The sequence below is a fragment of the Mesoplodon mirus genome (assembly GCF_964341445.2).
Source record: "Mesoplodon mirus genome assembly, chromosome: 3".
Taxonomy (NCBI): Eukaryota; Metazoa; Chordata; class Mammalia; order Artiodactyla; family Ziphiidae; genus Mesoplodon; species Mesoplodon mirus.
This window is the reverse complement of record NC_138978.1, coordinates 25,957,127-25,975,738: the sequence shown is the minus strand read 5'-3', so window position 1 is coordinate 25,975,738 and position 18,612 is coordinate 25,957,127. Positions and strand designations below refer to the sequence as shown.

Below are 18,612 nucleotides of genomic sequence, written 5' to 3'. Positions count from 1 at the left end.
GCCAACCTTGTCATATGATTTCAGGGTCATACTTTCATTTCAGGACCATGATTAAGTTGTTGGAATAAGGGAAGAAGGCAAAAATGCTAACTTCAAAGACTAAATCCCCCTCTTAATAATACGCTATGTTTTATTTCTTACCAATTTAAAAATTATATTTTCCAATGTGTGTAATTATATACATGAAAAAGATGTCAAGGTATACTAAAATATCAGTAGAGGTAGGACTGCAAATAATTTAATTTCTTTCTTTGTGTTCTTCTGTATTTCCCAACCTTTTTAAAATGAATATGCATTACCTTTGTAATAAAAATGCGATTAAATAATTTTTCTTATGCAGGCTTTTACACTGGTTTCATAATGAAGTGATCTGTAAAACCCGAAGAGTCTGGTAAACAATTTATGAAGGAAGTGCTGATAAATCCTTAATATCCTCCAAGCCTTTGAAAACAGTTAAAAATAAACCTTAATGGTTTCCTAAATGAAAAAATAGTTAATGGAAAGAATGATAAGAAATGTCAGTAACTGGTAAATAGTATAAAAATTCTCTTTTATATGGAGAATATAATATAAAACTGTAGTAATTTAGTGAGTGGATTTTGAAAGTCAAAGTGAAGGAGGATGGACAATCTATCTGAGTGGAAAATAAATAGCTCAAATTTAAGGTGTAGCTTCATTACATTTTGTTTAATGCTTTCTGATTTAGAAATGGCAGGGATATTCTCAGCAATATGACTAAAAATATGGTTGTATCTGTGAGTTGTCACAGAGTTTCTGTGAATTTCTTATTAGACATCTGCTTCTGAAACAGTAAAGACACTTAAGGAAAATTACCACTCTCTTGCCAAAGTCATGAGAGCAACTGGGAATATAAAATATTAAAGTATCCAAGACCTGATTTAGTGATAGATTAACTCTAGATTAGTGATATAAACTATAGATAAATACTATCATACTTCACATCAGAATGCTTTATATTTCTTGCGTGTGTGTGGTTTTTTGTTTGTTTGTTTTGGCTGAGTGCCCTACACCTCAGGCTGAGACCTTCTTTTACTGAAATTAAGTAGAAGACAGCAGAATGAGATGACCAAATTCAATAAATAGTTGTTTAATTGCCACCTCAGAAGAGAATCCTCTTTTAGGTGCTTTTGAGATAAATAAAAGAAGGCAGTGATCCATTTTCCAGGGTACTTAGATTTAGCTGAATGAAGGTATTAACAATGATATGTACAGATAGCAGTTAAATACGTCTGCATAATAAACTCAGGGCTGTGTGGTGGTTGGGCAATGGTGGAACCCTGGGGAGAAAGCAAACTTTTATCAGAGCTGGTCAGTAAGCTTAATTACAGTGTCTTGTTATTTTTTGTGCCTTCTCAGGTATTATAACACTACACTAAACACTGAAATAAGCCAGTCAACAATGTTACTGAGTCCACCATTAGCAGAATTAGACAGCTGACAAAACAATTTTAAAAGAAGGAAGAAAATACAGTGATATCAGTTACAAAGCTAACTTCCAATGAGAGTCTTGGAATCAATATATGTTTAATATTAAGTTTTCAGAAAAACCCTTTTCCTTCATATTCTACTCAGTATTTTCAAAGATCTATTTTTAGAATACCTGTGAAAATTTTATCATCATATATATATGCATGTTTAAACAGACATTATAGACAAATTAATAAATATGGGTTTTCTTACTTGCTGAAATTATACAAGACAAAGTTTAAGAGAAGGGCAATTAACATGCTAAGGTGACATTTTATTTTATCAAAATGACTAAATTGAGAAGCAGGAAACACAAATGATGATTGCAAAAGAATTTTCTTAGTTTGGCCAGACCAAAATACAAATTCTCGCACTAAATTACATAAATATCCTGTCTTAACCCACTTTACCAGTGCCATCTTAAATAGTCTCAAACATTCCCTTCCAAATCAGTCAGAGTTTCACTTTTACATAAATATACTTAGAGGCTCGAGCACAGAAAACCAAAAATACTTTCTTTGATGAAGAACAAATAATTATTAGAATTATAAAATGTCATTTGGTTTGATGACGAGGTGTTTTGGGTTTGTTTGCTTTTGGACACCAATCTAATTTTCCTCAGACCTGGTACTTGAGGTTTGATTTAATTAATGGGAATTTGAACTATTGATCTATTTAAATATCCCCAATAAATATGTAAAGGAAACAACTATTTTCTTCTAAAAAATTCAATTCTTTTTATTGAATGATTTTTAAACCAGGAACCAGATTATCCCCAAGGCCAAACAAAAGCCCTGAGACTCTCTGTCTCAACAATAGGAAAGACCTCATTTCTTATTCCCATCTTCTGGTTCCTACAGACAGAAAGATCCTATTTCAGGTTCTGGGACATTCTGTGAAACAACCTGAGGGATTTAAGGCAAGTTAAGGGCAGTCCAGTATTAATAAATCAACTCATTAGTGGTTTGGAGATCTTAGAGCACCATTGTTAATACCTAGCTTTATAAGTCATTAGAGCCTCACAAATTCCAACCCTCTCCTTAATTCACTTTCTGTAACTTTCATCACATTTTCACTTGGGGACTAAGTGACTTAGGATATAGCTGTGTCATAACAGAATATCACTGGACTGAAACATGAAAGACCTGGATTTAGCTCCAGTTCTCTCACTTAAAAACTGCTTGTTCTTAAGTAGGTCCCTGAGCCGCTTTGAGACTCGATTTTATCACATAAAGCAAGAACATCACTACCGGGGCTTCCCTGGTGGCGCAGTGGTTGAGAGTCCGTCTGCCGATGCAGGGGACTGCGGGTTCGTGCCCCGGTCTGGGAGGATCCCACATGCCGCGGAGCGGCTGGGCCCGTGAGCCATGGCCGCTGGGCCTGCGCATCCGGAGCCTGTGCTCCGCAATGGGAGAGGCCACAACAGTGAGAGACCTGCGTACCGCCAAAAAAAAAAAAAAAAAAAAAAATATATATATATATATATATATAGTATAAAGACAAATAATATCTAGTATTTGCTTAGCACCTCAGTTTGAACACTCTGCACAGTTAACCCTCACAGTAGACATATCAGGTAGGTAGTGGTGTTCTTTTTTTTTTTTTTTTTTTTTTGCGGTACGCGGGCCTCTCACTGCTGTGGCCTCTCCCGTTGCGGAGCACAGGCTCTGGAGGCGCAGGCCCAGCGGCCATGGCTCACGGGCCCAGCCGCTCCGCGGCATGTGGGATCCTCCCAGACCAGGGTACGAACCCGCAGTCCCCTGCATCAGCAGGCGGACTCTCAAACTGCGCCACCAGGGAAGCCCTATACTATATTTCTTAAAATATTACTTTTTGCAAAGAAACATGAACCAGAACCAGTCCTTATGCAAGTAAGTGTTTCCTGAGTATCCAAATTAGCCAACCCTATGGATTTAACTAAGGCTGGTCTTTCAGCTTAGCACATTCTGAGCCAGGTTCTCACTATACTTTAGAGGACACCACCAGGTAGAACTTAGAAAAAAACTGTGATAGAAGATAAGAACTAAAATTGATACACTATGAGGATATTTAATTATCCCTGAGCCAAGATTCTTATAAAGAACACTGGATAGGCCATTTTTAATAGTTTTGAGAAATTTTCTGATTAGTCACAAAATTTACAATCATTTTAAAGCTTAATAGATTTATTGCTGTTTCTAAGCTCAAAGCATATCTTTTAATGCTACGACCCACAGATTCTGCTTCCAGAAATTCCTAAATTTTCTGTAAGAAGAGACTGAGATTTAGCATACTATCTCTATAGTCACTTTACCCAATGGAACCCTAAATCCACCACATCTATTAAACTACCATTGGTTTTCACATTCTCTTCATTCTATTTTGCCATTCAATCAAGTAAACTGAGAGTTAGAACCTTGGAAATACTGCTTAACGGTATGATCAACTCTGTAATGTCACCATCATCTTTGCAATGACTCTGTGGCCTACTGAAATGCAAATACTTCAGGGAAGGTTAATACATTAAACTTTTATCAGTGTTCCTGTATGTCAGGAAAAACGGGGGTTTGGGGATTCGTTAGGCTTATATAATTTAAAAAAATAAGTTTTGATTAAAAAAATAAGTTTTGATAAGAAAAAAGGTGTCAGCAGAAGGTGGCAGTGGGATTAAGGGGGAGGGGTGTGCACAGACACACATACACCCACAGAGCACATTACCCTTGCTTTGCAAACCCCGTAAGAAATGCTTTGTACTTCACATGCCCATAGAACCAGCAGGAATCGAGGTTATCTTGCTAAGCACAGAAGGAAGATACCCAGCAGAAGAGTCCAGCTCCTGGTTCTTAACTAAAGTAAATGATAAATATTACAGTCACTTAAATTATCAAGATGTATTTAAATAATACCCCCAAATGGTCTGCAACATGCAAACTAAAAAATGTAGTAGACTCCAATCCTGATAAGATCAGTTAATTGCGAGTGCTTTGTTTCCACATACTTCTCTCTAACAAAACATGGCAAGTTTATGTCTCAGCAAAGAATGTCTTTAAGTGCCTTGGGAAAAAGCTCTAAAAAGCGAAACACATGTCTTTATACATTTACTATATTATCGATATTTGTAATCTTATTCCTATTTTGAAAAATTAATAATATCGGCGTTTCCCTTGGTTATAAAATAACGCTAACCTGGAGATTTTTTTTTTGTTTTTTAATTTGTTAAGTTAAAACAAATGCTTTTAAAGGGGCACTTGCAATAAGAGATAAATCAGATGTGGTAATGGCTTCTTTTGTAAAAGCCATGTGTAAACGGCACATAAAGATGACAGGTCAAGCAGCAGTAGCCCATTCTTCAGCCGAAAAAGGAAACAAACAAAGAAAGGAGAACAAAACTTACCAAAAAGAAAAACATCCCCTGGCCCCTCCACCCCCAAAACCTTCATAAATAATAGTTTTGATACACTTTCAGTGGAAAACTCAGGTCAACTGGCAGTTTAGAAAAGGACATTAGAATCACAAGTGCTCAAGATGGGGATAAACTAACAACAGAGTAACCACGTGGCTAGCAAAAGACGATTTTAAAATTCTATCTTTCCTCTCTAGTGTGTCATTCTTAATCATGCAATACATTTCTCTTCAGTCTAAATTTTCTCTCTTGGCTATATCTTCCCCTACTTTTTTTTTTTTTTTTTAAATAAAGTTGCTATGCTACTGGTCCCTGGCTAGAAGTACATGCTTATAGTACTCACTAGCTTCTCCACAGAACTTGAGTCATTTTCATTGTCCATTGCTATTCTCTGGCATATAAAAATTACATCTGGATAAAGGAGCTTACTTAGGAAGACACTGGCCTTTATTAAATTACAGTTGGTAAAACTGCCTATTGTAGGAAAATCAAAATCATTCTATAATGCAGCCTTTTACAAATGCCAGCAAATGGAATTTGCCAATGACAATTATCCTTCAAACAGTTTTCATCATTTCTTAAATAGTGCTGTTATTAGATTATCCCCAGAATAGGTGAATGTAAAAGCAAACAGCTGTAAAATCAGTGCCTGATGCAAAATTTTAACTATTAAATAATAGAAAATTTTGCCTTAACACTGCACTCACCAGCAAGGACTCCACAGATCAAATGAGTGTTCTCAAACCTGAATACAGCTATAGAAATCAAAGTGATTGAGCATATATGAAAGGTTATACTAAACATGTCTAGGAGACCAGACATGACCAGTCAAGTTTATTTCATTATACTAAGAAAGGTTGAGTTGAAGAGATGGAGATGGAAAGGAAGGGGCTATAAACAGCACAAAAACTCTGATCATTTAGTATGGAACACAATTAAATACACTTGGCAGGATTTCTCAGAAGTCCCAATTCCAAAAATGATTAAAGCCATAATAAGCACTTAAGGAAAATATTATACCCCAATTTGATATCTAGAAAATAGCACCTTGATTCCACAGAACTATATACAACAGAAAACAATGACTAGATATTAATTAGCTGTGTCTTCTCTTCCCAAAAAATCCTATAATAGTGAAATGGTTTTCCATGTTAACATTTTCAATAAATTCCGAAAAGGAATGTGGCTTTGGAGAAACACTACAAAATTTTGTATTACTCAGACATGGCAACAAGGTACATACTTTGTGCTAGTAAACAGACCACTTCAAAATGTGGAGTGTTGGTTTTAAGTAATCACCTGGATGATACAATAGAATCTAGAACTGTGAGAGTAAGGTTCACCAAGGTGAAGTAAGAGATTAAGCAGTGGACCTTCTGTTAATTCCACATTATAGGAGCAGCTCTCCTCATGCCCGCATTTCCACACCCACTCCATCCTCACTCTTCAATATGATCAGAGAGGCATTAATAACTACTAATTTGTAGAGTGCTTCTTTTTAAAACAAAACAAAAAAAGACAAATTCAGCATATTAAAAATGCTTCTAACAGATGTGACAATTACATGTGTTGTAGTGACTGATTAAGTGGGTTAGAAAAAAATTATTTTTAAAACTTCGTATAATAAGTCAAATAGTTCCAAAGCTGATTTAAAACATTAATATTCTCAGAAGTGAACGCATGTGAATAAGTTATCTCTGTTTTAGGACTGAGCATAAGACAATTACTAGGCTGCACAGAAGAGTGAAAATATGGGAAAAACAAGAAAATTTTTCTAGAAAGACTGGCTGACAATATCTCTTGCTGATCTGCTGAAGCAGAGGTTCCTTCCTCCCCTTTTTTTGGTAGTGGGTCTGTCTATGTGCAGCATTACTGACTCATTTCCTTAATGATTAGTAGCAACCAGAATCAGATTTGCAATAAGATTTATTCGTAATAATTTTACATATTAACAAAGCAAATAACATGAGAAAAATATCAAAGAAAATGTTCCAAAAAGAAACGTTCTTAGTAGATTTCTTTAGGCTTAAATATCTTGCTCAACTGCTAATGGATAAACAATTTATTCAACCGTGTATCATAGCTAAAGGATCCTGGACCGGGGGAAAGGAACATAGATTTAGGAATGTGTTAGAAAGCACCTCCCAAAGCTAATTACAGGTCAAGGAATCCTTCAGAACACAACAACTAGGGAGCAAAGACACCTCCAAAAGCATATAACTTTATTTTATTCTGACTTCTTGGTAAATACTGCCCAAATCAGCCCTGAAGTAGGGAACTCCTCTCAGAGAAATCTTTACTTTGAAAGAGGAACCCTTCTAAAATGTTTCCCTTAGATACCCAACCTTAAACTTATACACTATGGTGTACCAAAAATTTAGAGTGAAAATCATTTCCCTTTCTTTACCATGTTCATTAGATATCTCTAAAACCCGGCTAAAGAGAAGGTGAATTTGGGAACTGTTTCTTTATTCCTTAGGGGGAGATAGAGGCAGACCCTTAAAAACCAAAAAGAACAAAGAGGTTAGCTGGATTTGTCGCTGAACATGTTAAGAGCACAGTTAACACAGAACAATTTGGAAACTGACAGAGGCAGGCATGTTGTGGTGGTAAAGATATTTTAGATTATCGTTCAGGTGTACCCTGGCTGCCAGATAAATAGGAATGAGTGCCTTGTCTTTTGTTTTCCATTTCTAATCATAAACAAGACCAAAAACACTTCAACACTGAACGAAGATGTTAAGATTGTGACTACAAGTCTTTGAAACAGTACAAAGTCAGAAAATCTAACTGATCAGTTCTCTATCTCTCTAGACCTATGTCGGGGGTCAGCAGCCTACAGCCAGAAGCCAAATCCAGCCCTTTCCTTGCTTCTGTACAGCTATGAGCTAAGAATGGTATTACATTTTTAAATGGTTGGGAAAGAAACAGAAAAATATTTAGCGACACATACAAATTATATGAAACTCAGATTTCAGTGTCCACAAATAAAATTTGACTGGAACATATTCATGTTTCTTTGTTTATTTATCGTCAATGCTGCTTTCACTCTACAATGGCAACATTGAGTACTTTTGACAGAGACTATATGGACTGCAAAGCCTAAAATATTTATTATCTGGTCCTTTACAGAAAAAGTTTGTCAACCCCTGGTCTATCTGACATACAAAACTCTTGATACCACAAGAGTTTGATACATTTGGTATTTTTATATCATATAAAACACAAGACAAATGTATCAAACTGCTCTCTGAAATGTATTTTAGATAAATGCAAAATGTCAAATAACACGTTCTCTTCATGGTATCACACTCCAAGATGTATTTACACATATAAACAAGTACCCTGGTCTCGATAATACATTCTATAGTGAAAATAGTTGATTATTACTGTGGTAAATGGATAAGAGCTTTTAATTGAATCAAATTATAAGACATTAACAAGAGAGACTGACACCTGTCATAGAAGTATACGTAGATTCTTTGAATAAACCAAGGACCATACTTCAGGATTAATAGGAGAGACAGTGGCTTCTGGACCATATATGGGGTTTTTGGGCTACTTGCATGTACTGACTGGGCATGGGGTGATAAGTTTGGCACAAACTTGTGTCCTAATATAAGAGATTCTAAGTGAAGTTAGACTTTATCCGTTACCATGTTACTAATTATTTAATTCAATTTAACAAATATTAATTATTCATTATATATCTGAGATACAAAGGTATCTTTGGCAAACAAAGATAGATAAAACAAGGCTTCAAACCTCTGAGAATCTCAGTTTTGAGGAGACAGGCAAAACTAAAAGAGATGGATTAACATTTCAAATTTTTAATATCACTTTTTCTAGTGGGGCTCTAAGTCAAAATCAGAATGTTAAACAGAAAGTAAGTTTCCATAACTGTATCATATCAAAGTGGTATAAATCAAATCACGTGAGGGCTATTATAGAGGATGTAAAGGTTAGCCAGGCTGTCAGAGAAGGCAAGCAAACTTAGAATGCAGGCTCTGGTGGTATGCTGCTTCAGGATATAATGGCAATACAATCTTGTCAACAGATTCTGGGCTACAAGAAGTTTCCAGAGCTACAAAACTATCCCACTCCCTCCCCCCCAACTCCTTTATCTAAAAAACAAACAAAAAACCCCAAGTGCCTGTGTGATCTATGAAGAAGTTAGGATTTCCAGGAATTCCAAAATGTTCTTTTAGAGAGGGCAAGTCATTGGGAAGGGACATAAAACTGAATAAACCATAGGGAAGCAACCAATGGGCAACGGAGCCAGAAAGAAAACAGAGCTGATAAAACAAGAAAAGCTAGAAAAAGAAAGGAAGAAAGCAGAGGGATAACATGCTAGGAGGAAGACTGGGGCAGAACTGGATATCAGATGGTAAGTTATCTGAGGGCAAGAACTGTGACTAATTGCAACATGAGAGTAACTTTTAACTATGGTGAAGACCTTATAATGTGGAAGATAGAAAATTCTTCAGAATGCCTCCATTTAGAACCAAGAAGTGAAAGCTACAGGGAAACAGACTTTGACTTAATACATGAATGATTAATATCTAAAAATCTGGGATGTCGAAAGACATAATGTGCTGTATCTTGGGAGATGTTTAATCACAGGCTGGGAGACCACTTGGTCTCTGAATCTCTAAATGATACTGTACAGAAGAATCAAGCATTGGAAGGGAGAGGAGTTGGATTGGGGGCCTATCCAATCCTAAAATTCTGATAATGCTGCCTCTTTGCAACCCATCCCTGCAATACATTGATTGCCCTAGAGGGCAATGAATAAAGAATGGATAGCAGTAACCATGTTTTTCCTTTCATTCTTATTCTCTGTGTTTTGTTGAGATAGGATTCTATACATATGGAGACTCTTCTTTAAAGAGACAGAATTAAACTGCAACCTTTATTGATTTGGGGGACCTGAAAAGATAGTTGGGACTCTATGCCTTCCCACCTCCTTTAATCTTTAAGATTAGATTTATTCTGTTATTTACCCCAAACAGGATTTTGACTATGATAAAGGGGAGGGCTACCCTCTAGGATATCAATCACAAAAGATTAGAAAAGCATTCCTAACGTAGATGTTTCCTCAACAATCTGTCATCTGTACATTTGGTAAGGCTATTATTAAAGTTATTTAGCTTTCAGCCTTTATTTCTGATCTGTGGGAGTAATAAACTTTCTCTTCTCTTTATTTTTCAAGTTCTAGTATGAAAGGAATTTCGTTTACAGAATGAAATACTCCATGAATTTGTAATTGCTGATCACAGCTACCCCACTTCCTGTTCCAGCCTAACTTTATATGGCTTTCTTACTTTAACAACAACTTCTTAACCATTTCAGGTGTCCATTCCTAAGGTCCACACCAACATGTTTCTTTTTGCATCATGTTCTGATGCAGTAAAAAGGAGATCCAAGGGCATGAGGGATAACAGTAGCAGAAATGAGCCAGGCTTACTGATACTATTCCCTACAGTGTAGAGGAGGCAGATGGAGTTATCCCACAGATAAGAATAAGGAGTTGTCTCCATTTCTACTACCAAAATTACAAGCAACAGGGCTCGTTTGAATGCAGTGAAAAAAAGCAAAACTTCTATGTGTAATAGAAACAATATGATAGTCTTCCGCAGTGTGATAGAGAATGCTGTAAAAAAAGTTTGGGATTTTATAATTTCTATGAAGACGAACAGAAGGGAAACTTGGTAGAAAAGTTCTATATATCTTTACTATGCTCAATACTCTTGGCAAGAAAAAAGCAACGATGAGAAAGTGTCTCATATTATTTTTGAATTTTCTGTCTTCCTTTTGTAAATGCATGATCACTAGGTAAAGCCTAAGTATAAATTTTGATTGGTAATGCCTTCAAAAAATAACCAAGCCTCTAATGCGTAGGATGTCTTATATGCTTTTCTATAGGAAATATTACAGTAGTGACTTAGGAATGTAGGAAGAAGTGAATTGGCTTATATCCACAGAAATTTCACAGTAAAACTTACAATAATATCTAATAGAAAGAAATGTACTAGGATCTAGGATGGCAACGAAATCTAGTCCACAGATAATCACTAGTCTCATGTTAGTCAACAGAGTCAATATCTTCTCCCTTCAAAACTTTTACCAAAGATATAAACAAGTAGTAGAATTGACCCATGCAAACTGAATCTCCTTCATAATCCATGCATTAGCATAAGAATATGGCTAAAAGATAGGTCAAGAATATAGAGGCTAGATTTACCTTCAAGTATGGTCCACTCTAAAATACCATATGGGTAAGATGAATTGCTTAAGAGTACAAGAATTTTTAACTTTAGTAGTTTTAAGTGTTTGGTCAAATATCAATACAGAGTAGATGGACATCAACACAGCTATTTAATTGCTTACTTTTATTTTTAAAAATCCAGGAAGTTAATGTGTTTGTTTTTTTAATTTCCAGTCCCCAAAAGACCAAGAATTTAATGACAACCAGAGCTTCTGGTTCCTGGAACATGTTACAGATTCATTCTCATGAGGTAGGTTTGTCTCTACGTTACTAGGTGGAAATCTGGGCACCAAGTAGTTAAGTGAACTTCTCAGAGTCACCCTAGAAATGACTAATAACAAAACCAAGGCAAAAACCCCAGACTTTTTACTGGTCTGTATTGATACCTTTAGTCCAAATTGTTTTTCACTCATCAACCTGCTGTTCAGAAGCTGAACCAGGGTAAAACCAACACAGTTATTTGGATCTGTCTCTGGTACCAAGAATGAAATGAGATGTGAGAGTGAAACCAAGACTATTTACAGCTTTATGTTATACATATTGGCAGCAGTGTAAAATATTTTTCCTCTGGGGCTTCCCTGGTGGCGCAGTGGTTGAGAGTCTGCCTGCCGATGCAGGGGACACAGGTTCATGCCCTGGTCCGGGAAGATCCCACATGCCGCAGAGCGGCTGGGCCCGTGAGCCATGGCCGCTGAGCCTGCACGTCCGGAGCCTGTGCTCCGCAACGGGAGAGGCCACGACAGTGAGAGGCCCGCGTACCGCAAAAAAAAAAATTTTTTTTCCTCTGATAACTGTGATGGGCATATATTTTGAGCCTGCATCGGCCAGCTTATTAGTCCAATACGAAGTATCAGCCCTTCCCCTCTCAACCATTCTCACCCTATTAACAGAAGAAAGGGCCTCTCCTTTGATCATCAGTAAGGACCTCTGAGGGCTCCTGCTGCACTTCAGAAAACCGAAAAGTATTGTTGGCTTACGCTAGACTTTTAATGGACTTGAAATAACTCCAATACAAAGGGAAACAAAACTCAAGGGGACAGTTACAATAATAATTAATAAAATGCTATGTACATGGATGAAAACTGGAAATATTATCTGAAACAGTTATAAAAGTATCAACAAAATCCTAAGATTATTTCCTTTTTCGTTTCTTGAAAAAAATTCAAAAGAATCTAACCAATGCCATAGTTCTGTATTTCATAAGGAAAGCTCTCATATCTCTATTTCACAGATAAAGGGGAGTACGGATGATGAGCACTTTCTGTGTTAAAGAATGGTTCTGCAATATTTCAGGTTAATTTGAGGTCTCTTTTTTCTTATTATGAGTGAATCAATAAATATGCTTAATTACAAAATATTTCTTATCAACAGATATAGCCTGTGACATGAAAGATATACCAGATTTTAAATTTTAACCTGCTTCTCACTTCTTTCCCATCTTTTTGGATAGCCTATAATAACAGAGTAGCAGTTTTCAGGAAATACCAGAGAATTATTTCTACATGTCTCCAGAGAAGACAGAATAATAATAGTGGGTGTTGAAGGACAAAAGATTCTTGGCTTTAGGGTTCTCTTTTTTTGCTCTAAGACACCGTCATCTTAAAAACAAAAGGTCTTGTTTAGAAGTTACATCAGCTGGAAGTGTTGAGAAGTAAAGCGCAATAATCTCAGTTTGATAACTCTATGAACTCAGATTTCAAAACAAATATTTGAGACAATATTAACCAAATCATCCATATTGGTACATTCAAACGCCATAAAAAGCAAGCTACATGCAAGATTTCATTAATACTGAGGGGGAAAAAAAAAAACAGGTTAGGTATCCGAGTTGTGTTGTGAAGAGAGAATACACACATATTTACTTCAGGTAAGACTTAAAAATCAACATGCAAACAGAAGACACATACTTGTCACGACAGAACCTTAGCTCACAAGGCCATCAATGAAAAACAATTGATTTCAACACACATGTACGAATAAACAAGTTCAAAGTTTATCAGAAAAACAAAAATATATCGATATCTATTTTAAGCTTATCATAATGGCTAAATATTGCTTCTAGCAATATAATTACTTAACTCATAAAGAAGTAACACAGTATTTTAATTCAGAGAAGGATATGTTTATGTACAGACCTTAAAGAAATTTGTTATTCCAGGACTTTTAAAGATGGGCAGAGTAGTCTGGAAAATTCAGCCCTGGCTGGAGGCTAAAGGGCACCAGCACCATTTTCCTTAAACCATCAACATTATACTTGTGAAAAATGCATTTAACCTTTGCAGATCTCTTCTATACACCAGGCAGGATAAAGTTGTTTGTCCCTATACGTCTCAGAAATACACATAAGAAGGCCACAGAAGTCAAAAGCCCTTTTCCAAAAAAGGCCTTTGTGTATATTGGTTTGATATATCAAGAAAAGGAGTGGTTATAGATTCACAGATTAAAATGTATCATTTTAAGGCTTTTGAAAGGTTAGCAACTTGAATTTTTTTCTTAAACTACAGAGCCCATGCCCCACAAATAACTATCGAAGATTAGGAAAATATTCCATCAAATGTTTCTAAAGGATATCCTGCTTTCTGTGAAACACTGGAGAGGAGTATGTAGCAACAGTGAACAATAAGAACATGCAGGATAAAAGAGTTAAAGCTTTTGGGGAAAGTACCAACCTGCCATATGCTTAAATCAGATTTGCCTAAACTTGTTAAACTTTGGTGAAGAAAACTGGCTTGAGCAATGCATTGCTACTCCTTTGTACCCCATGATATATATTCTACAAAGAGTAACATTTTATTGACAGAAAAATGATCACACGCTCTCCCCTAGGACAGTGAACTATCAAGATCAGAGGGCATCACACAGGAGATAACACAGTAGAAGCGAACAACAAAGTTCAATGGTTTTAGTCTTGACATTTCAGATGAGCACCCTGTTTTCCGATCACAGAAAGACCAACCACCAGACAGCCAATGCAAGAACCACGAGAAAAGACATCACAAAAGGAATACGAGGAGATGAAAAAGTACTAGAGTAGAGGTGGCACTTTTTGAGAAACTTGTGATCCTCAGGGATTGGAATAGAAACCTTGGGAAGAATTTCTTCATTTTCTTGCTGGGGCAAGGCGCTTTCAGTAGATCTCTCTTGCCTTTTAATTTTCTCTTCATCCTGCACTAACAGAGCACGTTCCTGTGTCTGCTTTCACGGTAGAAGATCAAGAAAGACAGAGAAAGATGAACAAAATGACAGATGGAAAATGCTCAAAAATGATACTTGGGGATGTGCAAAGGATTTGGGAAGATCTTTTGGACACTGTATTTTACTTTACTTTGGCAATTATACTAGCAAAAGTTCTATAACACAGTAGGGTACTCAATAGGTAATTGAATGAATGAATGAAGAGTAGAAGTCCTCAAAGTTCAAGGAATCACTGGACTTTCTTAGTTATAGTACTTATTCCTCCTTTAAGGATATTCACACAAATTTTTGGTCATTTTTCATTGCTTTGGTGCTGCCAATTTTCCTTAGATCGATTGGGCAAAGCCAATAATGAAGCATTCTTCTTGCCATCAGAAAAGTTACTTTTATTACAAATAGAATGGCAGAATATAAAATGTTATCCTCATATCTCTTCATATGGACTTAGAAAACTGCAACAGTTCATTCAGTATGGCAATTAGCTTTTGCTCAAGGGAATAAAAATCCTAATCCTATACATTTCTAAGACTGCAAAAGAAAAATGAAAGTATAAAAGTTTATATGAGGGAACAGATGTATATGTATAACTGATTCACTTTGTTATAAAGCAGAAACTAATAAAAAAATAAAAAAATAATAATAAAAAATAAAATGACTGGACAGTCAGTAACCAAAAAAAAAAAAGTTTATATGAGCCTCCAAGGTCTACCAGAAAAAAAAACCCAAAAACCATAAACCAAACTCCCACAAATCGCAACAATTACAAACTCCCTCCCCCCTTCAGAATCATGATTTAAAATAATAATAACGAACATCATGAAGGTTTATACAACACATTAAGCAAATGGTTTTGATACTTTTAAGGAAAATTATTTTTTTCCAATTATCCAATTGAGAAATTTTTCTCCCCTGGCAATTTCTGTACTCTGCCATCCAGTCAAGACAGATGTTTTCTATGAAAGGAAAAACTTGGCTCTAAGTTCTCTTAGTTGAGCCAGCCTTCTCTGATCTCTTTGGAAGTTCAACTCTGGTTCTTTGCACACCCCTAAGTGATACGTATCAGGGAGAAAGTAGCTGGGGGACTGGTCAGCAAAAAAAGGAAAAAAGGAAAAGAAAGGATGCAAAATTATAATGATTTTTAAAAGAAAATAAGGGGGAGAAGAAAGACAACATAAAAAGAATAGGGTACAATTAAATTCGTTTTTCTCTCCGAATACATATTTATATCTTCATGCAGCTTTTCAACCAGCCATGCGCCGAAATAAGCAAATTGAAAGCTGCAAAATGCAGCAGCGAAAATGTTATGTGTTAGGTCAAAAGGCGGTGAGTGTGAATTTACTAGTATAGCCAAAAGAAAAAAAAAATCACTGAGCAGCTGCTGTTCAGTTCTGGGGGAATTATCTGCTTAGAGCCATGACAAGAGCAAATTCTGATTGAGAAGCACAAGTCATAACAGCAGCATTACCTCTGGCCCACCAACCTTTCTTTCCGAGGGAAGGACAGAGGTTTTCTTCACCTGGTCATACACAAATTATATAAAATTCAGTTGCCTTGCAATGCAACAACAATGCTGTCAAAGGTGGAAGAGGTATCCCCAGAGAACAAAAATATTGTCCTGATTATTAAAGAAAAAGTAAGATACGCCAGGAAGTAGAATTATCCTATATAAAAGGTTATAACAATATAGTTCTTACTTATTGCATTATTCATTTAGAGGGGTAATATAATAACCCTAGAGCTAAAGTACTCCCTATTGATCTAATTTAATTTATAAAAGTCATTTATTTAAAGTCCACAAAATGAAACAGCCATTCCCAAAACTAGCCCTAAGATGGTTTCTGAAGGGTTTCTATTTAGACACAAGATATTTTCTGGAAATGGAGACTGGTTCAAATTTACCAAACCTCATCCAAGAGGGTACTAAGTTACTTCTCCAAAGTAGCTAAGCATCTTTTATTACTTGCACAGAATCAAAAAGAAAACTTCTAGAAAATATGCAGTTATGGTTTGTAGATAGGGTTAGTCAGACGAGGTAGCAACAAGTGCTTTATCAGGGAGCCATAGACTTATGGAAAGCAGTCACTGTCTCAGTTCAGGGTATATGCTCCAGATTTGGGATACAGAACTAATGTCCACTTAGACCAGAGAGTGGAGGCTGAGAGGACAGTGAATAAGAACAACTGCATCCTATCAACCCTGGTAACTCTCTCTCCCTGCCCATCATTCAGGAATTCTCCAGCCTTCTTGGTGAAGCTGGTTCAACTCTATTTGGAGAATTGTTAGCCAATTTTAATCACATTTTGAAAAATATAAAATGTATCCTTTGTGAACCAACTTTTATTATCTTCTCCAGTTCCAGAAACTAAACAGTAAGTTGGATAGTTTACCATGAACTCTGAATATAAAAACAAAATTTTAAAAAATTATTAAGACATCACTTTACCTTTCTTAACTAGAATTGCTATTGTTTGGGGAGGAAACAAGCATATAATTTAAAAATCATTACACTCACTCATTGAGTCACTGTGACTATTTATATACATACTTAACCTGTATAGGGTAAAGGTTAAGTAAAGAATTTTTGAATATGTGCTCAAGGTAACTTTTAAGATATTCTCATTACACAGGTTCAGGTGTAGGATCTCTAAAATGGGTAATGACAACAATTATAGAAAAAGAACAGCCTCTATAAGGTATCTCTTCCTCTAATTGTGACTATCTTATAAAATAGTGTATTAAAAGCTTGATGTTACTCATAAAGATAAAATAAATCATCAATAGTTCTTCTAAAACTGAAATATAATCATTAGTACTTGGTATTCTGCATCCTCTGGCTGAGGTCTCCTTGGTTTATTATATAATTGTGGTCAACCATTCCAGACATTTCTAAGTTGTGCAAATGTTCAAACGAAGTTTTTAAAAAATGCCTATCCCTTTCCAAATTTTGATCTTACTAAATTTAGTAAACTCTCTGGTCCTTGAAGTCACAGTTTGAACATAAAGTTCCACTGGCTTATGGTCAATTTGTAAACATACACTAGGCAGAAGCATGCAGCTGCAGAGACAGTTCTCAGGGCCCAGTCATCGACTGGTAGCTCCAAATGGCCCCCATAATTGGACTGAGTAGTCTATATGACTTAAAACAAGTGTTTGATTATGAATGCTTTAAAGCTGGAATGAATTGGTAAGACCCAAAGCTAAAATTCAGCTCTAAACTTTCAGATACAGATTATCAATATACAAAAGCATTTATCTCACTCATTCTCACAATTGGTCACATGGACAAAGTACTCACTCCTTCTCCTGTAGGGATTTGCCCATTGATGTTAAGTGTTCGAAAGGGAGAGTGAGTGGATAAGCGTTTATCCCATTCACTAGGCCGTGGTTCTGGTACAGATTCCATGAAGTTCTTTTTCAGCTCACTGATGCTGGCATGATGTTTTTTGATCTCTTCTTGACTTTTGTCTAAATCCTATAGTTGAAAGGACAAAGATGCAAAACAATAAATATTCAGGGAAAAAAACACCACCAAGAGGAGCCCATTATAGACTATGGGCACTGGTAGAAAATACACCACATCCAGGATAGATGTTGTTAAGCCATAAATTACATTCAAATTGTAAATATACAATATGGTATATTTGCTTTTTTTTTTTTTAACACAGTGCTTTTCTTGGAAGCAGTGAAGCATCGTAACCCTATAGCTCTTAGCAGTTATATAAGCCATAAAGAGCTCACTCCTTAATTTTACAACTCTTCTTCCCATTACGATACAGCACTAGATCTCCAACTCCTCATCCCAAGCAGGTAATCCCACAACTCAATTAGCCTCAGCTTGATAGGAACTGATTTAGTCTCAGCTCAGGCAGGATGGAGATAGCAATAGAGAAGGAGAAACTGTTAAACGAAGGACATGGTGAAAGATTCAACTCCCACCACAGGTTGCCTTGCCTTGGTGAGTTACAACTGTACAGTATCCCTCTATTTCTACCTGGAGACAGTTTTGCTTTCTTACAACTAGGTGACTGTTGCTGGGTTTTGGTAAACAGGAATAGTCCTTTCTCGATACAAAAATTTATTACTGAAATTCCTGGCTCAAGCCTCCACAGCAAGTGGTTAGTATCTCTGAATAATTACTCAGGGGTATATAATATAATGAATTTTTTTTCTTTGTCAATACTATCCACACACACTAAAAGCCTTATGTTTTGAAGCTTCTGACAGCTTCACTTCATCCCTCAGTACCATTCAAACTAGGGACCATCTTCCAGTAACCATC

General features: G+C 36.1%; 1 protein-coding gene across 19 annotated transcripts in view; it reads right to left on the bottom strand.

Annotated features, from left to right (window-relative positions):
• The window catches only part of EPB41 (erythrocyte membrane protein band 4.1), a 204,227-nt gene that overhangs the window by 35,952 nt on the left and 149,663 nt on the right, over positions 1-18,612 (bottom strand). For 8 of the 19 annotated variants that reach the window (XM_082613567.1, XM_082613562.1, XM_082613564.1 and 5 more), the window contains 2 exons: positions 17,629-17,805; positions 15,799-15,849 (listed from right to left, as the gene is read on the bottom strand). In XM_082613567.1, the coding sequence (XP_082469693.1) occupies positions 15,799-15,849; positions 17,629-17,805 (228 nt within the window). Of the gene's footprint in view, positions 1-14,222; positions 15,416-15,798; positions 15,850-17,628; positions 17,806-18,612 lie in introns of those variants that run through there. The other 11 variants (XM_082613575.1, XM_082613566.1, XM_082613568.1 and 8 more) reach the window with 5 other exon arrangements.